The 25,807-nt window shown below is 45.9% G+C and overlaps 1 protein-coding gene across 2 annotated transcripts; it reads left to right on the top strand.

The window, feature by feature from the left end:
- The first annotated feature begins 17,350 nt into the window (after positions 1-17,350).
- LOC306924640 (uncharacterized protein) lies at positions 17,351-24,562 on the top strand. Of its 2 annotated transcripts, none has more exons than XM_079503220.1 (7): positions 17,351-17,441; positions 20,554-21,005; positions 21,208-21,360; positions 21,966-22,041; positions 22,390-22,468; positions 22,707-22,902; positions 23,220-24,562. In XM_079503220.1, exons 2-7 carry the CDS (start codon positions 20,556-20,558, stop codon positions 23,469-23,471), a joined length of 1,206 nt encoding a protein of 401 aa, XP_079359346.1. In that variant the 5' UTR covers positions 17,351-17,441; positions 20,554-20,555; the 3' UTR covers positions 23,472-24,562. The 2 variants fall into 2 exon arrangements, with proteins under 2 accessions (XP_079359346.1, XP_079359345.1); XM_079503219.1 differs by having other exon boundaries at positions 21,163-21,360.
- Positions 24,563-25,807: the final 1,245 nt, after the last annotated feature.

The following is a 25,807-nucleotide window of genomic DNA, read 5'->3' as shown; positions in this document are numbered from 1 at the left end:
CACAGCCTCCACAGTGGGCGCAGTGCCTCTGTCCACGGGCCACAGCCTCCACAGTGGGCCCAGTGCCTCTGTCCACGGGCCACAGCCTCCACAGTGGGCGCAGTGCCTCTGTCCACGGGCCACAGCCTCCACAGTGGGCCCAGTGCCTCTGTCCATGGGCCACAGCCTCCACAGTGGGCCCAGTGCCTCTGTCCACGGGCCACAGCCTCCACAGTGGGCGCAGTGCCTCTGTCCACGGGCCACAGCCTCCACAGTGGGCGCAGTGCCTCTGTCCACGGGCCACAGCCTCCACAGTGGGCGCAGTGCCTCTGTCCACGGGCCACAGCCTCCACAGTGGGCGCAGTGCCTCTGTCCACGGGCCACAGCCTCCACAGTGGGCGCAGTGCCTCTGTCCACGGGCCACAGCCTCCACAGTGGGCCCAGTGCCTCTGTCCACGGGCCACAGCCTCCACAGTGGGCGCAGTGCCTCTGTCCATGGGCCACAGCCTCCACAGTGGGCCCCATATGGGCCTGCCTCTTCCCCTGCCGTGCTCTGCTCCATGAGTCTGATTGCCCTGAATGCCATCACCTGTGAGGACCAGGTGAGCCTGAGAGTTGGTGATGAGCTGCTGAAGGGTATAAAGACTGTGTTTCTGTCAGTGTTGTTTTTGTCGACCAAAACTAAGACGAAAAATGTTCGTCAACTACCTTTTTTCACTGACGAAAACTAAATGGAAACTAAATGGAAACTAAGCTATGATGACTAAGACTATTTCGTCAACACTAGACTAAAATGTTAGGAAAGGACTATTGGACATTTAGACAATAAAGACATCAGAGGTGAAATTGGGCCGTGTTGCTGCCTGTGATGCTATAGGTTATATTGGGTCGTGTGGCTGTGATGCTAGTATAGGTTATATTGGGTCGTGTTGTAAATACATTGGAGGTGAAATCGGGTCGTTGCTGTGCTATAGGTTATATTGGGTCGTGTGGCTGTGATGCTAGTATAGGTTATATTGGGTCGTGTTGTAAATACATTGGAGGTGAAATCGGGTCGTTGCTGTGCTATAGGTTATATTGGGTCGTGTGGCTGTGATGCTAGTATAGGTTATATTGGGTCGTGTTGTAAATACATTGGAGGTGAAATCGGGTCGTTGCTGTGCTATAGGTTATATTGGGTCGTGTGGCTGTGATGCTATAGTATAGGTTATATTGGGTCGTGTGGCAGTGATGCTATAGGACAGGTTATATTGGGTCGTGTTGTAAATACATTGGAGGTGAAATTGGGTCGTGTTGCTATGATACTAGGAGGTTAAACCAGGTTGCCGTGATGCGGAGAGAGAGAGAGAGAGAGAGAGAGAGAGAGAGAGTGTACAAATGGAACCAAATGGACCCTCATTGTTAAATTAACATTGATTTTACAATATGAATTGGGGGTCCCAGAGATAGAAATGCCATTAAATGGGGGTCCGTATACTAATGCATGTCAAACTGGTACTTGAAATTAAATGGGTTGAGAATCACTGGGTAAAAATCTTCTCTTATGGGGGTCGCTGGCATATATTTTCTAATGGGGGTCCGCGGGCTAATTAGTGTCAATTTGGGGGTCCTTGACATGAAAGAGTTTGGGAACCACTGGCCTAAACTTTATTGGTGTATGTTTTCTGTGCCGCATGGGGACTAACATTACTTATATACTGTATAAGATCACAGAAGAACCAAACATTACAGTAGTGTCAGTTTGATTGATTGATTGATTGATTGATTGATTGATTGATTGATTGATTTATTAACAGTTTGCAGAATTACAGTACATTTCAAGTACAACTCAATACAAAAAACTGTTAACTGTGAGTGGACGACACCATAAAGCATTACACTTGTTTACAATAAGGTCCACCATTTTCAATTCATCAAAACATTAAGAGACGTACGAATATACACAACTATAGTCAACAGCAAATAATCATAGAGGTAAAAAGGGAAAAGAAACATATACAGTGAGGGGGGAAAGGGGTGGGTGGGGGATTCAGATTTTACAGGGGCCAGTTTCGAATTGCAGCCATCCGTAGGTGCTCTTTGAGAGCAGTTTTGAAGGAGTCAAGCTGGATTTGCATGTCTTAATGACTGTTGGTAGGGCGTTCCACATTTTGGTGGCATAGGAGCGGAATTAATTTAGACCCTTGTTTGTGCCGAATCTGGGTTGTACACAGGCCCGCGGGAAGTACTTTACACTAGCAGGGGCTGAACGTGTACCTGGGGGTGCGCGCGCATAGCGCGCGCCGCAAAAATGCGCGTGCACGCGCGCGCCGCAAAAATGCGCGTGCACGCGCATCATGCACGCGCATTTTCGCGCATTTTCACGCGCAAACGTGGCCTTTACTTTCCCTCTCCACACGCAAGTTATATATGAACGAACTGACACAGGCAATTAACCAGGATAAGGTGCCAATACTGTGATACAGCATATTTAAATCTCTTTTTTTTTTCTCTCTCTCCTGTTCGAGGGGGGGCTGTGCCTGGGGGGAGGGGGTGCTACAGCCCCCCCAGCACCCCTACTTCCCTCAGCCATGGTTGTACATGGTTTGTTGCACTCCCTCTGGTGTTGTGGGTGTGGACTTTGTTGACATTAAGGAAGTATTTAGACAGGTACATGCATTATCTTGGTGGTGTAGCGAATCTTGTGGACCAGACCCATTGCAAAATGCTGTACTCTGTCGTCAACCCTAAGCCATTCCAGCCTGTCAAAGTGGGCAGGGTGAGGTGGGTTCGGGGAGTGAGGCCAAGTAGTAGCCTGACCAGTTTGTTTTGGGAAGTCTGGAGCCTTGTTTTAAGGGCCTTTGAGGTGCTATGGTACCGTCCAGGAGTTGCATGCATAGTCGAAGAAACCTTGTACGAGGGCTCCTGTTAGGGTCTTCAAGGTGTTTTTGTTGACCAGTGAGGAGATCCTGTATAGGAATCTTGTTCTTTGGTTGACTTTTTTGATTACGTTGGTGGCCATTTTATCACCGGAAAGATTTGACTCCAAATTTCATCTTTTCGTGTTCTTCATGTTCAGTTCATTTTCAGTTCTTCATGACCCAAACATCCAGTAAGGGCGAAATCCATTTGACATTTGACAAACATCTCCTGAGATCGATTCGGTATGGGACCTTATATTATTTATCATCTTATTTATCCGTGTTTTTACAAGATGTCATGTCAGTAGTATTTCTAATACCTGCCCAATAGCCCACATCTTGGCTGCTGATGTGGGGATAGGTTAGCCTGCTATTTCAGTAGACTATTATAGTTGATTGTTTAATAATGTTGAGTTTTAAAGTCTAATATAAATATAAATCAATATAAATAAAGATTGTGCCCATTTAAAGAACCACTCGGATTCACAATCAGAACTCTTTATGTTTACTCATTTGGAAAACAAAATTCTACTTCAAAAGTTGTGGATAGCATTAACAATAAGTTGAAGGGAAACTTCAACTTATTGCTTCAGCTTATTGCTTCAACTTATTGCTTCAGCTTATTGCTTCAACTTATTGCTTCAGCTTATTGCTTCAACTTATTGCTTCAACTTATTGCTTCAACTTATTGCTTCAACTTATTGCTTCAGCTTATTGCTTCAATTTATTGCTTCAACTTATTGCTTCAACTTATTTCTTCAACTTATTGCTTTAACTTATTGCTTCAACTTATTGCTTCAACTTATTGCTTCAACTTATTTCTTCAACTTATTGCTTCAACTTATTGCTTCAGCTTATTGCTTCAACTTATTTCTTCAACTTATTGCTTCAACTTATTGCTTCAGCTTATTGCTTCAACTTATTTCTTCAACTTATTTCTTCAACTTATTGCTTCAGCTTATTGCTTCAACTTATTGCTTCAGCTTATTGCTTCAACTTATTGCTTCAGCTTATTGCTTCAGCTTATTGCTTCAGCTTATTGCTTCAGCTTATTGCTTCAACTTATTGCTTCAACTTATTTCTTCAACTTATTTCTTCAACTTATTGCTTCAACTTATTGCTTCAACTTATTTCTTCAACTTATTGCTTCAACTTATTTCTTCAGCTTATTGCTGGCCTTGCCGCAAGGCCGTGGCAGGCGTAAAGAGTGTCCCTTATTTCAAGATCTCAAAGGTGGCAACCCTACCCTCTACTGTAATGTACTGTCACACCCGAAAGCATCATATACAGTTAATATGTGCGTGTGTTTGTGTGTGTTAGGTTGCGCACAGGTGGTGAAAAACAACCATGCTGTTTTCGTGCTCAGACGCACCCAGCCAGCCACCCACACACATAGCTCCGTAAGGGAGTGGTTGCACCACTCAAAAAGGGGAAACGGCAACAGTGAATGACACCTCATTTGGATGGGGGGAGTAACATTGATTTACCTCCCCCTGTGATCTCCTGAGGATTTCCAGGCCAATTTTGAAAGAAACCAGTGTTACACACCATTAATGGATGATGTCCAGGGCATTCCACACATCAAACAGCCCTTCATCCCCTGCCCTTTTTACCCGTCTGTAAAAACAACTTCCCTCTCCAAAGCAGAATTTACTAGGTGAAAGAAATGCAAATGCCTCCGTTTCCATGCCATAACCGAAGGCAGCATTGAGGAGAATGCATTTTTTTCCCCCAAACTCTCCCGAACTTGAACGCAAGCATTTTGCATTTTCTTTCGTCAGTAGCTAAAGAGTGCATGCATTGAGATGCATTGAGAGCTTGTTGATCAGCTTGGTTTTTTTTTGCCAAAAGTGCCCTTATTATATATGGAATTTGCCTCTCTAACATTCTCTGCATGTCCCTAAATGGTAAATGGTGCATTTATATAGCGCCTTTATCCAAGGCGCTTTACATAGATTGTGCATTACATTCACCCATTCACACACACATTCATACACCGACATATACCAACCAGCACATCGGGAGCAATTTGGGGTTCAGTGTCTTGCCCAAGGACAATTCGACATGTAGACAGGAGGAGCCGGGATTCGAACCGCCGACCCATGGATCATTGGACGACCTGCTCTACCTCCTGAGCCACAGCCGTCCCTGAGTAATAGAATTGAATAGTAGTAGTAGAATTGTCCCATGTTTGTTCTAAACTTGTGTGGTACCAGGTCATGGTCGCTGCCTCTAGTGTTGTGGCTGTGGGTGTCATTCACTGCCATCTGCATTTCACCATTTCATCTTCCTCCTAGGTGCAGTGAGCAGCTGATGGTGTGTAAATCGCTCATGGGAGAGGTTTGACACTGTCAGTAGGTGCGGTTCCATTAAGCCTTTGCGAAAAAAGGAAGCGTATGTTCATTAAGTCGAAAAAAGAAAAGCGAATTGTCTGTGTTTCCATTAAACTGATAAAATGCGCATATGAAATAAGTTCATTAAATATGCAGTAGTTGGCACTGTTTTGCCAGTAAAGTCAGTCTCATGTAAAGTAGTCCTAATCCATGTTCACACCATTGATTTAGGGATTTGATGCGCTTTGTTCAGTTCAGTTCAACGGACGGGACCCCATATACTGCGTTGTAATCTGATCCCTGGTCAGCGGCTGACCGACCGTCAGCAAGTCTACAGCAAGCCAGCGGGCATCTGCTGCTTTCACAGTATTGACGACACCTACAGTCAAAGAACGTACAAACTATTTGTTGTGTAATGCTTGTCTTAATATATTCGGGGCAGATGTAGCCTATATGTCGCGGGACTCGATTGGAGCATACTGGTCGACAGTCGTTTATACTGTAAATTGATTGATTGCAGCTGCAGACAGTTGTGAATAACTTGTTTCATCGGCTATATAGCCTATATAGCCTACACGTTTAGGTTGCTTATCTTATGATAAATAAGAATAGATGAAGCATACCCAGGCAGCTATAGGTTATATAAAAGTTTAGTCTACTACACCACGTGTGTGTGTGTGTGTGTGTGTGTGTGTGTGTGTGTGTGTGTGTGTGTGTGTGTGTGTGTGTGTGTGTGTGTGTGTGTGTGTGTGTGTGTGTGTGTGTGTGTGTGTGTGTCTTGCATCCATACAGTAGCGATCCAGATATCAAAATGATCGGAGCGCCCCGATCAACTCGGGAGGATTCAGACTTCATATGGGATCTTTGAACACACTACACAATTATTAATCGGACGGGTCGGGTAGTAGTAAACTGGGACCTTATATGTATCCACAACATCACTCCCTCTCCCTCTCTAGCCACCCTCCCATGCACCGTTCACTCCACTGCCTCCCCATCGTTTTTTTATTTTATTTTCCAACTGTACAAAAGCGATATAATGCGAGTTCAATGCTTTCTAATTAAAAACCTTTTCCGCAAGTGTTTCCATACACTATTTGCGCATTTCCCTTTTTTCGAAAAAGCCTAAATCCGCAACCTCCAAGCGAAAAAGTGTTTTTGCGAAAAATGGAGACTTATTCGCATTTTGATGTGTTTCCATCCAGGAGATTTTGCGCAAGAGCCTTAATGCGCAAAAAATGGCTTTATGGAAACGCACCTACTGACATTGGAATCGAACCTAGGACCTCTGCTTTCCCTGGCAGGCTCTCTGACCATTCACCGCACCAGCCCAATAATAAGTCATTGTTCCTCTGGCAATTCAATTGAGTAATGGACTTTCCTCTGAGGTCAACAGAAGTAGTTCCACTGGTTTAACAACCTCATTATGGTTTGAGCGGAGTCCCAGAGGGCTCTGTACTAGTGTGTTGTCTGTTTTCTGTCATCGTGGGGAAAGCTATCGACAATGTATACATCTGGAGCAATTCAGATGCTTGGGTTTAAGTGGTTATAAGGTTTGGTATGTATAGTTGGTATGTATAGTATATGGCCATAGTTTATTGTTTTGTTTTTATTGCATTGCATGGTGTGACATATTGCATAGTTGCACAATGTTTATGGACAGAGAGGCATGCCTGTAATGCGATAGTTGACTGTTATGATTGAATGCATGCATGTCTCACATGTCTGTGACTATACCTCAACTCGCCTAAAGTGTATGCACAGGTGTCGTCAATTTGTATGTTGTCATGGGTGACCGGGCCTTCTGCTCGGTCGCCCCCCCCCCCCCCCGAACTGTGGAACGCTCTCCCCGTCCACCTGAGAGCCCCACAGGCGGTCGACACTTTTAAGAGAGGACTAAAAACTTTCCTTTTCACCAAAGCATTTTTATAGCCTTGCCCTTATGTTTTAAATGTTCCTTAGATGTTTTTAATGGTGTGTTGTTTCTTCTGCTTTTGTTAATTTGCTGTGGCACTTTGAGATTCTGACGAATATAAAGTGCGTTATAAATAAAATCCATTATTATTATTGTCTGTGTTTTTGTAGCTTTTAAAAAGAAGCAACTATTACAGGCCACACACACAAGCACTTGAACCTTAATTTATACTGTAATACGTCAGCTATTTGAAAATAGCTGACCCACAAGCTCGCGATGCAACACGTTGTGAGCTTTTACTTCTGCTATTTATTTATTTTTTATCTTGAAATAATGTGGAATATTTGGAAGATTTTTTTTAAACATTTAGGGGTCACGGACAAATAAATATTAGGGACAGATACATTAATTTAATTTGAGGGTCCATAAAAGAGACAGATTTGGAAGCAAGCTACACTTTATAATGGAAAACAAGCCCAAAAACAACACAATCCACAACCACCAATATTTACAAGCAACTTTACAGAAAAAACAAGCCCAAAGTCGCTTTTAACAAGCTGACATGGCAACATTGCCATTTTCTCCTATAAATAAACTAAGTGAACCTCTTGACCATCGTGAGTCGTGACCATCCCAGCCCTATTGAACCTCTTGACCATCCCAAGCCCTATTGCCTTCTGGGTTATGTAGTGTATACATTTGTCTCTATACAACGCTCTGGTCTAGTATATTAATTTAACTAAATTTCCTTGGTCACATGAACTGTTGCCTCTACTTACAAAATTGTCTATCAATTTGTAAATGTGTATCTTGTGCCTCATAACATTGGACTGCATGTATATTAAATACCTAAATGCAGTATTTGTGTCACATGGTTCTATGATCGTGACGTGAGCCACACTGTAACACATATAACTTCATTCTTCCCAGTGTTGTTTTTGGCAGCAAATTTTGATTTTAGTTTTAGTCATAGTCTCTTGAATGGTTTTCCCTTAGTTTTAGTCACATTTTAGTCACCTGGAATGTTTTAGTGTTAGTCTAGTTGTAGTCGACTAAATGTCATGAGATTTTAGTCGACTAAATCTACAGGTGATTTAGTCGACTAAAATGTATTTCGGCGGGTCTTGATGCCGTCGTAATGGCTGATTTTACACGTTGACGAAAACAACACTGATTCTTCCGTATATATTCTTTGTCTATGGATGGTGTAACTTTTAATGACGCTATCTTAGTGGTATTGCTTTTTCGGCATGGGGAGAGAGTATATGTTTTGTTTAACATACACTTGTAGTTTTCCCCTCACTGTATAGCTGGACCCATGGGGTCCATGTGATGCTGGGTAATTGCTTAAGAGTTAAAGGTTAAATTGTCTTTAAAATCAGACCTTGTCTGAAGTGAGTGGTGCAACAGCGCCCCCTGTTGGTACCCTAAACATACATAGGGACGGACGGACATTGCTGGTTCTAGGAGTGGTTAGGCCTACACCACTCAAAAATGAAAAGGGAGGTCAAGCAGTTCGTAGCCACAATGCAACAGATTACTTTAATAGGATTCCAGCCTCTTTGGAAGGTCACTTAAAACGCTGTGAGCTTAACCAGTCTTAGAGATACAGTGAACCCTTCTAGACTGCGCTTCAATGTACCTTATTGAACGGTAGTGAATAACAAAGACGACTCTGGTGACCTGTAATGTACAATCATGTATGTTGGTGTACTGTGTTTTGTCTTGTTTTTTTTTGTTTTGTTTTTATTTAGTTTTTTGTCTGTGCATTGTAATGTCCGTATTGTGGTACTTGTTGTTTTCCTATGTTGTGTTTAAAAAATAAAAATGTGTTCTAACTTCTATATACATTGAATTGCAATTGTTCAGCTGTGAAATTTCAGAGCCTCAATAAAAATACATTGGAGAAAAAGAAAAGAAAAAAACCGCTGTGAGCTTGTTTGCACACACTGAACGTTGGGAGCAGCAGCTGTTGTGTACGACATGGACACAGAACCGTTCTTTAATGAATATGGAATATAGTATCATGAGGGTTATACAATCTTCTGCAGGCTGTGCACATCCATCCATCCATCCGTATCATGCTTTTGGGTTGTCCATCCATCCATCCATCCATCCGTATCATGCTGAGCAATATATTTATTATGGTTTGGCGATGAATTGGAGCTGCTTTTTAGATACTCCAGTCCTAAGTAACCATAGGGACTCCGAATCCCCGGTACCTAAACAGCAGATCCAAAACGACAGGTGGTAGCTGGGGTGGAGGAGGGTGAGCAGCAAAACTTTAGCATACACGGCAGCGCAGCAGAATCATCAGCAGCAAGCAAGCAGGAGGAGTACAAACCCTGCCAGTTTAAATAGCCGGTATGAAGATGGAGTGAGTGTGTGATTGGCTTAGTGGCTGAGAACCATTGAGTGAGAACGTAATGCTGAGGCGGCCTAATTAACGATTAATGCCGGAAGCAACTGCACTGAGGTTTCCTGACTGAACTTGCTCTGCACATGTCTGTGACAGGCGCAATGCTCATTTCATCTACAACTTTGACAATAGCTCATGACATACTGTACACCTGCCCGGCCCCAGTGCAGATACCTTGCATCTGTTTTGTTTTTTGGTACCTTATTTCTATCTAGCGTAATCAATTGTCTGTCTGTCTGTCTGTCTGTCTGTCTGTCTGTCTGTCCGTCTGTCTGTCGCTCTGGATTAAGAGCGTCTGCTAAATGCCTAAATTGTAAATTGTCTGCCTGTCTGTCGCCCCGAAACACACTCGCCACGATTTTTTTGCCAACCTTTTTTGTATTTGTATTTTGTATTTTGTGTTTTTGTATTCTTGTATTTGTTGAGTTTAAGGTTAGGAATAATTTAAGGCTATAGGGTTACTCATAGTTTTACATTTAGGCATAAGGTTAGGCATAGTTTTACTGAGGTTACACTTAGGAATAAGGTTAGAGTTAGGCATAGTTTTACTGAGTTTATGTTTAGAAATAAGGTTAGGTTTAGAGAGTTTTACTGAGGTTACGTTTAAGAATAAGGTTAGCGTTAGGCATAGTTTTACTGAGGTTAGGTTTAGGAATAACAAGATTAACAATGGAATTTACTGGAGCTTGTGCGAGACTATAATACTGTTGCTGTTGCTGTTGCTGTCAAAACCGTAGTCAATCATAGGTCACCGATTTCAATGCAACGCAACACAGGAACCTTCTGAAACATCTTATCCAACGACAACAAAATGTTCTTTAGTTTTGGGTCTGAGAGGCTAAATGTCATCAAATGGTCCTCCGTGTCTTAAAATAAATGCTGAATAAATAATGGGCCTTGACATGAAAAGGGTTGAAAGCCACTGTTGTTTCGGTTTCCACACTTTGTGTGACTGTATACGTGCATGATGCATCCCACCTCACCAACAGGCCTGTTAGCATCACTCTGTGACTGTATTATACGTGCATGATGCATCCCACCTCACCAACAGGCCTGTATACGTGCATGATGCAGCCCACCTCACCAACAGGCCTGTTAGCATCACTCTCTGTGACTGTATATGTGCATGATGCATCCCACCTCACCAACAGGCCTGTATACGTGCATGATGCATCCCACCTCACCAACAGGGCTGTATACATGCATGATGCATCCCACCTCACCAACAGGCCTGTATACGTGCATGATGCATCCCACCTCACCAACAGGCCTGTATACGTGCACGATGCATCCCACCTCACCAACAGGCCTGTATACATGCATGATGCATCCCACCTCACCAACAGGCCTGTATACGTGCATGATGCATCCCACCTCACCAACAGGCCTGTATACGTGCATGATGCATCCCACCTCACCAACAGGGCTGTTAGCATCTCTCTGTGACTGTATACGTGCATGATGCATCCCGCCTCACCAACAGGGCTGTATACGTGCATGATGCATCCCTCCTCACCAACAGGCCTGTATACGTGCATGATGCATCCCTCCTCACCAACAGGCCTGTATACGTGCATGATGCATCCCTCCTCACCAACAGGCCTGTATACGTGCATGATGCATCCAACCTCACCAACAGGGCTGTATACGTGCATGATGCATCCCACCTCACCAACAGGCCTGTATACGTGCACGATGCATCCAACCTCACCAACAGGGCTGTATACGTGCATGATGCATCCCACCTCACCAACAGGGCTGTATACGTGCATGATGCATCCAACCTCACCAACAGGGCTGTATACGTGCATGATGCATCCAACCTCACCAACAGGGCTGTATACGTGCATGATGCATCCCACCTCACCAACAGGCCTGTATACGTGCATGATGCATCCCACCTCACCAACAGGCCTGTATACGTGCATGATGCATCCCACCTCACCAACAGGCCTGTATACGTGCATGATGCATCCCACCTCACCAACAGGCCTGTATACGTGCATGATGCATCCCACCTCACCAACAGGCCTGTATACGAGCATGATGCATCCCACCTCACCAACAGGCCTGTATACGAGCATGATGCATCCCACCTCACCAACAGGGCTGTATACGTGCATGATGCATCCCACCTCACCAACAGGGCTGTATACGTGCATGATGCATCCCACCTCACCAACAGGGCTGTATACGTGCATGATGCATCCCACCTCACCAACAGGCCTGTATACGTGCATGATGCATCCCACCTCACCAACAGGGCTGTATACGAGCATGATGCATCCCACCTCACCAACAGGCCTGTATACGTGCATGATGCATCCCACCTCACCAACAGGCCTGTATACGAGCATGATGCATCCCACCTCACCAACAGGCCTGTATACGTGCATGATGCATCCCACCTCACCAACAGGCCTGTATACGTGCATGATGCATCCCACCTCACCAACAGGGCTGTATACGTGCATGATGCATCCCACCTCACCAACAGGCCTGTATACGTGCATGATGCATCCCGCCTCACCAACAGGCCTGTATACGTGCATGATGCATCCCACCTCACCAACAGGCCTGTATACGTGCATGATGCATCCCGCCTCACCAACAGGCCTGTATACGTGCATGATGCATCCCACCTCACCAACAGGCCTGTATACGTGCATGATGCATCCCACCTCACCAACAGGCCTGTATACGTGCATGATGCATCCCACCTCACCAACAGGGCTGTATACGTGCATGATGCATCCCCACCTCACCAACAGGCCTGTATACGTGCACGATGCATCCCACCTCACCAACAGGGCTGTATACGTGCATGATGCATCCCACCTCACCAACAGGGCTGTATACGTGCATGATGCATCCCCACCTCACCAACAGGCCTGTATACATGCATGATGCATCCCCACCTCACCAACAGGGCTGTATACGTGCATGATGCATCCCACCTCACCAACAGGCCTGTATACGTGCATGATGCATCCCACCTCACCAACAGGCCTGTATACGTGCATGATGCAGCCCACCTCACCAACAGGCCTGTATACGTGCATGATGCAGCCCACCTCACCAACAGGCCTGTATACGTGCACGATGCATCCCACCTCACCAACAGGCCTGTTAGCATCACACTCTCTGTGACTGTATACGTGCATGATGCAGCCCACCTCACCAACAGGACTGTATACGAGCATGATGCATCCCACCTCACCAACAGGCCTGTATACGTGCATGATGCATCCCACCTCACCAACAGGCCTGTATACGTGCATGATGCATCCCACCTCACCAACAGGCCTGTTAGCATCACACTCTCTGTGACTGTATACGTGCATGATGCAGCCCACCTCACCAACAGGACTGTATACGAGCATGATGCATCCCACCTCACCAACAGGGCTGTCAGCATCACGGCAGCATGCAGTGTATCCAGTCATTGTCCACGTTTTATGTTTAATACGTGGAATGATATGAGAGAGACTGTGACTGTGGCTCAGGAGGTAGAGCAGGTCGACCAATGATCCATGGGTCGGCGGTTCGAATCCCGGCTCCTCCTGTCTACGTGTCCTTGGGCAAGGCACTGAACCCCAAATTGCTCCCGATGTGCTGGTTGGTACCTTGTAAAGCGCCTTGGATAAAGGCGCTATATAAATGCACCATTTACCATTTAGAGACACATAAGTGTGAGTGTCTGGATTATACTGCATGTGAGTGAGATGCCCCTGAGAGGGAGAGAGAAAGAGAGAGAGAGAGAGAGAGAGAGAATATGTCACGTTGTAGGCTAGTATAAGGTCATCTTTTCCTTCTGTGCTATTAAATAGACATGTGCATCCAGTTGTATATGATAGGCTCTCTGGTTTGACCATCATGTTGCCTTAATTATTATGTAATGCTCTCATGTGCAGATCAACAAAAAGATGAAAATAAATCAAGTGTGTGTGTGTGTGCGTGCGTGTGTGCGTGCGTGGCGTGCGTGCGTGCGTGGCGTGCGTGTGCGCATGCACGTGCGTGTGCAAGCCTCTTCTACTAGTAAAAGACTGCTAAAGAACCAGAAATGTATAGAACCAGCCCTATAGGAAGATTGATTGATTGATTGATTGATTGATTGATTGATTGATTGATTGATTGATTGATTGATTGAAGTATTTAACAGATTGGATAATTACAGTACATTTCAAGCACAACTCAATACAAATCTGTTAACTGTGGACAACACCATAAAGCATTACATTTGTTTACAACTAGAATTTCGCGGGCCTTCGGCCCGCTCATCCCAGAGTTGCGTTGCCCCGCGTTGCGATACAGAAGTCCACAGATACAGAAGTCCACAGTGACACGCGTTGTATGCAGCTGTTTTGTGTTGCAGCGCGTGCGCGCGCGCGCGTGTAGTGTTGTTGTTATCCATATATGCGCCTGGGTTCGTCCCGTTTGTTCCACGCCAGGTGTCGACGCAGTCGTTTGTGCGATTGGCGTGTTTGCATTATTGTAACTGTGTAGGCATACCATATTCTGAATTACCAAAAAGGACACATGCGCGCGTGCATGTGGATGTGGATGTGCTCATGCGCGTGCACGTCGTGCACGTCGTGCATGTGCCGTGCGTGGGCGGTTCTGTTAAATTGAGATGTCAAAAGAATCTATAGCCTAACAATAAATGGATCAAATATGCTCTGTATTAGTTATGTATTTATGTAAAGCAGTGGCTGTGAAAGGTGTGATCCAGGGACCCTCATGGTTCCTTGAGGGGGTTCCAAATGGACCCATTATAGGTCTGTAACTGTGAGAGTGTAACACATGGACCCAAATGGACCCTTACAGGTCTGTAACTGTGAGAGTGTACAAATGTAACCAAATGGAGTGTTGTATAACTGTTAACTGTGATACTGTAGAAATGGAATGAAATGGGACTGTTATGGGTCCATTTGGTTTGACTCTCAGAGTTATGGGGGTCCTTGAAATTAAGAAGTTTGAGAACCTGTATGCAATGGCTTATCTGTTGTAAAAAGAGAGACCAGCCTATTCTCCAAACCATCATATGTGATGCTTTGCTAGGTTGTACGAAATAATATTGGGTCATTATAATGTGCAGGACTCACCGCGCGCACAGCTGCCTTGTCTGTGTTGACATGACATGGGCTTGCAGGACAGAGCTTGTATTTGTGACAGACACATAGTTCCTTTGCAGACAATACAATGTGCTTCTCATTGGTCAGTCACAAAGCTAAGAAAACAGCAGCCTACTTTTTCTGCATGTCAATGATGAGATAGTTCTCCGCTGTCTGTCTATCTGCAGACAGCGGAGCAGCCAGCGAGCCTTTCTCTGATCTGCGGTCGGGACCAGTGGTAGTGGTGTGAGCGTGCAGCGCATGCAGAGTTATGAAGAATACACATTCCGGGGTTCGGGCTGAAAGTCCACCTCTCACAGTGTTTTGCCACTACGAACCATTGAACGTGCATTGTAATACACATTGGTGTGAATGGTCTGTGAGCGTAGCGATACACTACAGGCGATACGTGTGAAACCCCGGACATTTGAAGGAATGTATAAAACCACCCGGACTGGCCGGACAGGCCCCCAGAAGAGGACGTATGGTAAACTGTGTATGTAATCGCGGCGCTGTCCATCCAAGTTAGAATGAGTGTGTGTGTGTGTGTGTGTGTGTGTGTGTGTGTGTGTGTGTGTGTGTGTGTGTGTGTGTGTGTGTGTGTGTCTGGCTGCCCTGTGTTTTGCAGCGTGGGGATCGCCATGTGAGGGGGCTAGCCAATAAGGGCCCTGTGTTGCATGTGGAGAATTCTGTAGGTTAGTGTGTGTGGTGCAGCCGAACGGGGTGGTGAGAACATGAGGGGGATGTAGCACAGCAATCGGTGACCCCTACATTAAGCTGTGTTGCTCCCAAGATGCAGTGCAAATGCGTGTTGTAAGCAACCGTAGCCAATGGGAAAACAGGATGCAGTGTTGCCAGGTCCGCGAATTGTAAGCGAGTTGTAAGTAGCGTGTTGAATGGCATTTTTTCTGGGCTTGTTTTCATAGACGTGGCAACAAATTAGGCGGGGGTGTCGGTGCTTGTGGCGTGTTTGTGTTTATTATTGATATTGATATTGTTTGCGAGTGTGGACGGGAGCCGGCTTTAGTGGCAGTGCGATGACAATTGTTACGCGGCTGGTGTCGAGTGTGGCCGTGCGGCGCGACATGAGGAGATAGCCGTGGATCGACGCGGAGGGTAAGGCTGTGTCGTGTTAGTGTGTTGTTGCAGTGTGTGTTGCAGCGTGTTGCAGCGTGTCAGTGACGTAGTAGCTGGTGCCTGTTGTTCCTGTGCGTGCTTTTGGGCACATGTTTTCAATTGTAATATAGGATAGGGTCCACCATGTTCAATTCATCATAACATTTAGAGACGTACAAATATACACATAGCCAAAAACAGGAGGCTCCTCATAGAGGAGGTAAAAAGGGGAAGAAAACATATAGCCTACAGTGAGGGGAAAAGGGGGTGGGTGGGGGATTCAGATTTTACGGGGGCCAGTTTCGAATTGCAGCTGTCCTTAGGTGCCCTTGAGAGCGGTTTTGAAGGAGTCAAGGGATTCGCATGTCTTAATGACAGTTGGTATAGCCTGGGCGTTCCACATTTTGGTGGCATAGGAGCGAAATTAATTTAGTCCCAATTGTTTGATTACCTGGTCAACATCAAATTCTATTCACTTAATCGGCTTCTATTAGTGCTCACTAAAAACTTTTGGTATTACCTTTCAGAGGCATGTCAATTCAGTTGCCTACTAAGAAAGTATTTCTTTCTCTGGTAAAACGTTCAGGATAGACAATATCCTATAGGCCAGGGGTTCTCAACGTTTTTGGCTCATGGGGAGTGGGGAGTCCCCACTCCCCATGGCCAAAGCATTGCATGGCATGAATGCTTTGGCCATGGCTCGATCGCGACCCCAGCCCTGCCCCCCCCACCCCCAATACAAACTGACTGCAAAAATAACCTTTTAATAATAATAGAGAAAGTATATCATAAATGAATAACTGAAACCAGATATGAATACTGAAACCAGAATACCAGATATAATCATTAAGGAAAGTTTATATGCCTACTACTAATTTGGGGACCCCCTCAAAATAATTTGGCGACCACGCCCCCCCGGGTTGAGAACCCCTGTCCTAGGCTATGAATGGGGGTCATGAGTGTGTGACAGTCAGTATTTAACACGCATGCAGTTACACGCGACGACGACGGGGCTCTACACTTTCTTCACTCTTCACTGTAGCCCTGTAGCTGTGCGTGCACGCGCGTGCGCCACCCTGACTCACAACAACACGCGAGCGACATGTGAGTGGGCGTGGCGATCGCGTGTGGCTCCCAATGTGCGTCCAATCGGCGGCCGGCCTGACAAGCCAAGTGGCTGCGGCGCGCCGGCCAATCCGGGGCCGTTTCAGCCGGCCGCTTTCAGGCTCTGGCCAATGAGACGGAGCGAGTGGCACGCACTGACGGCACCGAATGCGGCGACACGTGTATCACCACGCGTAGTAGAAAGAGAGGGGGGGGGGGGTAGGGTAGCCAATGAGCGCACTGCGCGCGCGTGTGCGTGAACGTGCGTGCGTGTGAGAGAGAGAGAGAGAGGGTAGAGGAGAGTAGGAGGAGGGGAGAGAGAGAGCCAAATGCGCGCACGCGGAGCGGGGCGTGTTGGTTTGTGTGTGTAAGGGGAGGTGCGTGCGGCGTGCACGGTGCGTGTTAGCCGGCTCTCCAGTGCTTTCTGGGGAGGGTTGAACCGAACGGCACAATACTGAGAATAGCGGCTAGACGGACTGTCACCGTGAGAGAGAGTGTCTTCTATACCTTACAGTCTTCTGCAGATAGATGCCCTGGATGCTTCCTTTATACCTTGAACAGGTAATAACCTTATTAGTTATTATCTCATTGTTGTGTTGGATGTCTTTACTGTGCAAGCTGCCACGTAAAGATATATTATAAATACAGCAGCAACATGCCTTATAGCTGCAGTGCCGCTGCTGTGTTTTATCGGTTTGGTTCGGTGTTGTGCTTCATGTGCAGCAGGATAGAGAGACTGCATTTCTTTGAATGTATATAGGCTATGTTTGCTCATGCCAATAAAGCCCATTTGAATTGAAAATTGAATTGAAAATTGCGAGAGAGAGAGAAAGAGAGAAAGAGAGAGAGCACTGAATGCGTATTACTTAGAACGGTTGAGATGATGATGGTTATTTACTATAGTCTACTATTATATTATTTACTAATACAGGCCGCTTTATTTTATTATATGCTATAGTCCCACCTAGGCTACAGCTTTAGTTTTTTAATGCGAAGCGAAACACAGTGATAATAAAAAAGAAATGCCTATATAAAGCCTGTTTCTAAATTAAAATATAGGTCTGGGGGGAAACGTGAGTTTTAGCGTCAGTTGTTGTTGTTAGGCCTGTGTTGTGTTAGTGTTAGTGTTAGTGTTAGCGTTAGTGTTAGTGGTGTTGGACGGACCGTGTACAAGTAGGAGCCCATTCGCAAGTGTGTTAGTGTGTGTGGGCGTGCCGCGTGTGGTTGTTGTGTGTATGTGAGTGAGAGAGAGATAGAGAGAGAGAGAGAGAGAGGGGGGGGGGTGGATTCAGGTCAGTGTGTTGACTGAAGAACGTGCATTGTGTGGCTTTCAATATTCAAGTTAATTTGTTTCCAGTGAGGAGTGTAGGTTTGGAGAGAGTGATTCTTATTGGTTTAGGTACCTGATTGATTGATTGATTGATTGATTGATTGATTGATTGATTGATTGATTGATTGCTTGCTTGCTTGCTTGATTGATTGATTGATTGATTGATTGATTGATTGGTTGGTTGGTTGATGATAATACATATAGCCTAATAATAATAATAATGAACAAAATAAACAATGAAGAATGACATACTAATAGTTCAAAATACATAATAAGGATAGAAATAGTACTCATTAGCTTTGAGGATTGTGTGTGTGTGTGTGTGTGTGTCAGTGGTTTACATGGTGTAGTAGGCTATAAGGAATGCTGTGTTGTGTTTAATGCAAGAACCAGTTCAGTTCTCATGCAGCCTCCGAGACGTGGAAGAGAGGAGAGGTATAGAGGAGAAGAGAAGGCATATACTGCCAGAAAGGAAGCGTGTGTGTGTGTGTGTGTGTGTGTGTGTGTGTGTGTGTGTGTGTGAGAGAGAGAGAGAGAGAGCCTGCCCTTTTCTGATTCCACTGCTGCACTGAGCACCGTTTCCCCCGCCTCTCTCTCTCAGACATTGTGTGTGCACCCACCCCATTCCAGGCTAGTCTGTAGCCGGTTAAACTAGGACACTGGGTGTGCGTGCGCAACTGTGTGCGCGCACACACACACACACACACACACACACACACACACACACACACACACACACACACACACACACACACACACACACACACACACACACACGCTTTATTTCCACTCTTACTACTACCAGTGGGTTCGCAAGGACCCCTGGTTGTGATATGCACAGGCAGTTACAGACCATTTAAGGTCCATTCGGACCCCCGGTTGGTCCCTGGACTGCATGGTGAGAAACTGTGTACTATTGCAATTGTTGTTGTTGTTGTTGTTACATGATACACTATTCTCCTGTTGCTATCTTATTCATATTCTAGTGTAACCCTTAATGGCCATTATTATGGCCATTAAGGGCACCTCTACACACTCTCTCTCTATCTCTCTCTCTCTCTCTCTCTCAATATCTCTCTCTCTCAATCTCACTCTTCCCGCATCACGGCAACCTTGTTTAACCTCCTAGTATCATAGCAACACGACCCAATTTCACCTCCAATGTATTTACAACACGACCCAATATAACCTGTCCTATAGCATCACTGCCACACAACCCAATATAACCTATAGCACAGCAACGACCTGAATTCACCTCCAATGTATTTTCAACACGACCCAATATAACTTATACTAGCATCACAGCCACACAACCCAATATAACCTACTGTATACTATAGCATCACAGCCAGACGACCCAATATAACCTATAGCATCACAGGCAGCAACACGACCTGATTTCACCTCCAAAGTATTTACAACACACAACCCAGTATAACCTATAGCATCACAGGCAGCAACACGACCCAATTTCACCTCTGATGTCTTTACAACACGGCCCAGTATAACCTATAGCATCACAGGCAGCAACACGACCCGATTTCACCTCTGATGTCTTTACAACACGGCCCAAATTCACCTCCTGCTAACATACTGAAACAACATGACCCAGTATGACCTCCTGGTATCATAACAACGTTTCCTCTCTGTAGTTTCAACACATCCCAGTTTCTCATTCCTGGTATAATTCCAACAACTTCACCCAATTTAACCTCCTCTATAGCATAGCGAGTCGACCGCGGCTGAACCTTCTGGCAAACGCGACTCAATTTAGACCCTCCCAGCAGTACAATAGTCAGCATGCATGGCCCGACTTAACCTCTCAGTACTCTGAGCTCCATTTCCCAACGGAAGAAATTGACTGCATGACGGATTGGACTTTTGATTATAACTTTATTTAAAGTATTAGTCAGAAATGTAAACAGTCCAAGGTACATGTGGGCTAAAAGGATAACACAAAAAAGTCCTGGGAGTGGGGACTTGTTTCTATTGTGGTCCTATCTGTCTATAAATGCACCAAGTCTCTGTATGTGTGTGTGTATATGTACGTACGTACGTACGTACGTACGTCTGTAATCCACATAACTCGAAAACCGGTCGCCCCACGACTTCCAATTTGACAGACGCGTTCCACACCACCACAGGGAGTGCAGTGCCCGGTGTCGAGTCCGTCGGATAGCCGGTTGCCCAGAACGGGCACAAAAGCCTCTGCCCGGGGTCCGGAAAAATTTACAAATTGATTATACGTGATTGATAGTGATTAGAAGTGATTATTAGTGATATATGTGAACAGTATAACAGACAGTGATTGATTGATTGATTGATTATTGATCTCCTCAGCAGCCATGATGCAGACCCAGAGCAGCCCTCCCTCCCCGTCGTCCTCCGACGACCTGAGCTCCGACGACAACTACCTGTTGGCCAGCAGCGACTCCGACGAATCCGATGTCTTCCTGCCCGCCGCGTCTTCCTCCTCCTCCAACTCCTCCTCTTCCTCCTCCATCATCATAGGAGGAGGAGCCAGCGGCGCAGGGGGCGGGTCTGCGGCGGCGCTGAACAGAGGAGGCGGGCGGGCGAGCTGGCGGGCGTACGGCGTCTCGGTCAAGGAGGAGGACGTCAACGAAGGCGCCTCGGACCGCTCGTACGGCTCGCAGGGCAGCGGCGGCTGCAGTACCTCGGCTCACCACAGGGGCCAGCAGAGCAGCGGCGGCTGCAGTACCTCTGCTCACCACAGGGGCCAGCAGAGCAGCGGCGGCTGCAGTACCTCGGCCCACCACAGGGGCCAGCAGAGCAAGGTTAGAGAATAGTTCTGGATTTGTACTTTTGTTTTAGTTAGCGTTGATTATTTGTTTTTCCAATTCAGCTAGTTTTAGTTTAGTTTTTATAAAGTTTCATTTCAATTTTAGTTTTCGTTATTTCGTTAGTTTTAACTAGCCTCTAATAACCTTGCAGCAGAACAGTGGCGGCTGCAGCACCTCCGGCCACCACAGGGGGCAGCAGAGCAGCGGTGGCTGCAGCACCTCCGGCCACCACAGGGGGCAGCAGAGCAGCGGCGGCTGCAGTACCTCCGGCCACCACATGGGGCAGCAGAGGAAGGACACTGCTACCCACAACACGAAGACCCATGGAGACTTACTGTTCTCCCAGAAGGTACAGCGACACACTGTGGTGTAAAGCACTATATTTCAAAATATTTTCTTTTAATAAATACATTTTTACAGGAAATTGACAAATTTAAAAACAAAAAAACTAACAAATCTAAGAAATCCCATGAATACAAATATGATAATTAAGAAGAGTTTGTTTTCTCCAGTTTGGCTCCCGGTCTAATCTGTCTTTTGGGTATCGACATGAAAAGTTTGTGAACTACTGGTGTAAAGTAACTAAGTGTATGGGAGGTGTTTTCAATACTTTGAACTACTTCACTACATCTCAGATGTAAATAGTGTACTACAACTTGCCCTACTCCACTACAATTATATGAACATTGTAGTGACTATAGTTACTTTGTAGATTTTGATTATTATTATTATTACAAAACACACTAACCGCTTCAGCCCCTATTATATATTTCGGCCGCTGTCTTTCTCTGAGTGAGGCAGATTCTGTGAGTTCGTCCATCGAACGGAAGGACAGAGAGCCAAAGAACGGATGAACAGATACAACAAAACATCTGATATGGACACGAGAGGCTTAACGTGATACTAGTGTTAACCTTCTCTCTCTCTCTTTCGCTCTCTCTCTCTGTCCTGCAGTGTGCTGAGTTGCAGGGATTCATTCGGCCGTTGCTGGACCTGCTGAAGGGCATCAAGAGAGGACGGTTTGACCGTGGTGAGCATCAAACCTTCATAAACGTACACAATTTAATGTAGCACAGACAGACAGACAGACAGACGATATGTTTATGATATGTTAACATGATATGAGTACAGTACATGGTGTCCATGCTGCGGTACAGTGGTGTGTATTGACCCAGACTATTGATCCTGTCTGCATCCTGTCTGTCTGTCTGTGTGTGTGTGTGTGTGTGTGCGTGCGTGCGTGCGTGCGTGCGTGCGTGCGTGCGTGCGTGCGTGTGTGTGCGTGCTGTGCATACGTGTGCAGCAGTATTTATACCATAGTAAGCTATTACTGTTTGTACTGCAGATAGATGCTGACTCTGTGCTTTGTGATTGACAGGTCTGAGCAGCCTCCAGCAGACGGTGGCCATGGACCGAATCCAGAGGATAATCGGGGTCTTACAACGACCCAACAGTGGGTAAGAACTGAACCCACCCATCAATCAATCAATCAATCAATCAATCTGTGTGGTAACCGGAACGCTCACCCCAAAACACACTCACCCCCATGTTTTATAGGTTTAGGAATACACCTTTCAGAGGTCACCGGATTTGACCCAGCGTGTTTTTGGGGCGAGCGTTCATGTATTAAATCAGTCTACTAAGTCTCTGGATTTAGCTTTTTCTCATAACTCTCTCCCTCCCTCCCTCCTGCAGAGAGAAGTATCTCACCACCATCCTGAAGGTGGAGACCATGCTGAAGCACTGGTTTCCCCAGGTGCCCACCAACTCCGTGCCCTCGGTGTCGCTCGCGTCCTCCCTGCCGGACCTGTCGCAGCTGGGCGGCAGCGCCCCGACTGTCCCCGCCACCTCTCCCCTCAAACAAAGGGACCAACGCCACATCCCCGTCAAGGTGAGAAGAACGTTGCAAGTGTGATAATATAGATCACGCTCGCACCAGCGTGATCTAGTATGAGAATGACAACAGTAAGCGTTGACTCCCATATTGTAACAGTGGAATGCGGAAGTGCTCATTCTATATCTCAATGTTTGGAATAGCCCATAACACCACGCAAAGCGTGTCGCCACTCTCTTACTAGATTACTCTGGCTCGCACCAGCCAGCGTTATCTACACATAATGGTTGATAATGGTTGATAGGGCAAACGCCACGGCAAGCGATAAAACGACAAAGCTGATGCGAAGGTTTGTGGTGTGTTTGTTTTGGCAGAAACGCAGGCTGAGCTGGACGGAAACGGACGCGCCTTCCCCCTGCACCTCCCCGGTTCCCGCCAAACGCCTTCGCAGCTGCGGAAAGGAGGAGGGTGACGAGGAGAAGGAGGAGGTGCTGGTGGTGGTAGAGGAGACACAGGAGAAGAGAGGAGGAGAGACTCTGTCGTCGGAAACAGATGGACAGACAGATCGGACAGAGAGGAGTATAAAGGAGGAGAGGAGAGAGGAGAGCACAGCGGTCCATGTATAGGCCTGTCCAGGAGACTCAGAACCCAGCCTAGAGAGGCCAGTGAACGGCCCTGACACGCTGCAAGCACCGGACGACGATCACTGGGGGGTCAATTGGACGCGTCACAAGCTGTTGACACTGTCTTACTTTGTAGCCCCTACGCACGCGGCGCTCAAGGGGTTCCAGGTAAATGTCAGGAACCAAATGGACCCTTACAATGCTTACCAAATCAGGTGACCTTGAAGTTAAGTTTGGGAACCACTCATTTATACCACTATGATGTCATCATAACATTACGGTTGCTTAAAAAACCGAAACAGACAAAAAAATGAAAAAGGTACTGTAATGTTAATCATCGTCACCATTATATTCCATAAACACAAAGTATTTGCACAGTGAGTTCTGGAGCTGAGAGGTCGATGAGAAACACTTGAAGCCAAGAGACGCTGTTTACACAAATCTATTGAGTGGTCGAGTTCATCAAGTTATCTGATTGATATGATGAACAGATGAGAAATGTGTGTTGGGGAAAAAATATGAATATTATTTGAAATGTGTTTTTCTGGGAACATTGTACTGTAGCTGCGACGTTGTTTTGTTTTGTATTGCTCCCTGATGTAAAGGAAATACGCCTCCGCAAAACCAGGGCTGGTTTTGCATTTAAACGTCCCCATATTTGATACTATATCACAATTTAACCATTTAATTGAACATATAAATTATGTTAACCATATTAATGTTGGTGTCCCTATATTTTGGGCCAGATTTGTAAAATTATTTTTCCAAAAAAAAATCATCTCGTTTTTGTTTTGTTTTTTGTTTTTCATCTGGCTTTCGGAATTACATCACTTTAAACAAACATTACATAAACCAATATGGTGCGTTCACACATCATTTGGTGCAGCTACATGCATCATTGCGTCTTTGCATCGTCATGACCGCTGGCTTCCATTGACAATGAATGGCAGACTGCATCTTTGCATCGCCACGTCGCTGGCTTCCATTGACAATGAATGGCAGACTGCATCTTTGCATCGCCACGTCGCTGGCTTCCATTGACAATGAATGGCAGACTGCGTCTTTGCATCGTCACGTCGCTGGCTTCCATTGACAATGAATGGCAGACTGCGTCTGCATCGCCACGTCGCTGGCTTCCATTGACAATGAATGGCAGACTGCATCTTTGCATCGCCACGTCGCTGGCTTCCATTGACAATGTATGGCAGACTGCATCTTTGCATCGCCACGTCGCTGGCTTCCATTGACAATGAATGGCAGACTGCGTCTTTGCATCGCCACGTCGCTGGCTTCCATTGACAATGAATGGCAGACTGCGTCGTTGTGTCTGCCCGTGTGAACGCAACATAACTGTTATAGGCTGATAATTAACTGGGGGGGGGGGGGGCAAGACCAAGAACAAACGGTGACTCAACAAAGACATTCTGAACTTAACGGGGAAGCAGTTTGGAGAAAGAAATACGTTTTAAGGTATCTGTGTGACAAATGTGGCACAAACAAACAATACACGCGCGTGTGAAAACACGCACACACGAGCAGCATTTTGTTCAAGGACACTGCGGGACAGGACAGGACAGGACCTGAACTGGATTCAAACCTGTGACCTGGTGTCAACAGGACAGTGTACAGTGTCCAAACCGACTTCAAGATCTGTAAAAAAGAAAAATGGACTCACTACAGGACTCTCGGTGTCTGCGACATGCAGACATCAGCACCCCCTGAACGCCAACAGGCGATCTGACGGACGAGATGGGTTAATTTATTCATGTAAAATCATAATTTATTACTGTTTGTATTTATTTGAACTGGCAGCTTTGATGATCACCGCTGTGCACTGTGGATGATATGTGAGTGATATATGTGAGTGACGGCTGTTTCATATACATCAATATTTTGACGTTATAGCGTGGGGGGGAACCTTAAAGCAGAAAGGAAGAGGATCACACTGCTTGTGCCTTCAGTACCAAACAGAAAGTACTTCCTCCTCCTGCTGCTCTGAAATGCATTCAGTTCTGATTGTATTTTGTACACGTATAAAGCATGTCCTTTATAGCAAAAAAGGAAAAAAAAGACGACGACAAAACAAGATGTGTTTCAAAATATGCCAAACATCATTGTGTTCTGACTGAGTGGCCAAACATCATTGTGTTCTGACTGAGTGGCCAAACATAATGTCGTTCTCGTTGGATATTTTGAAACATTGTTATTCTGCCGGTGGTTTTGTAGCTCCGATCGGAACCTCTCCCTCCGCCACATAGCTCTGAGACGAGGTCCCTTTTCGTAGGGTGGACAGTATAGACCCCGGCAAACGGTGGCCAACTTACCTTTTTCCGCACATC

The sequence above is a fragment of the Electrona antarctica genome (genome assembly GCF_951216825.1).
Source record: "Electrona antarctica genome assembly, chromosome: 6".
In the NCBI taxonomy this organism is placed as follows: domain Eukaryota; kingdom Metazoa; phylum Chordata; class Actinopteri; order Myctophiformes; family Myctophidae; genus Electrona; species Electrona antarctica.
Note: the sequence above shows the minus strand (reverse complement) of the source record. Positions and strands in the feature narration are given on the sequence as shown.

Bases quoted from the DNA above. Each gene is read 5' to 3' on its own strand.
- LOC306924640 (XM_079503219.1), top strand. From the start codon at position 20,556: ATGATGCAGACCCAGAGCAGCCCTCCCTCCCCGTCGTCCTCCGACGAC. The intron at 21,361-21,965 runs GTACAGCGACAC...TCTGTCCTGCAG, and splicing joins ACTTACTGTTCTCCCAGAAG to TGTGCTGAGTTGCAGGGATT. The intron at 22,042-22,389 runs GTGAGCATCAAA...TGTGATTGACAG, and splicing joins GAGAGGACGGTTTGACCGTG to GTCTGAGCAGCCTCCAGCAG.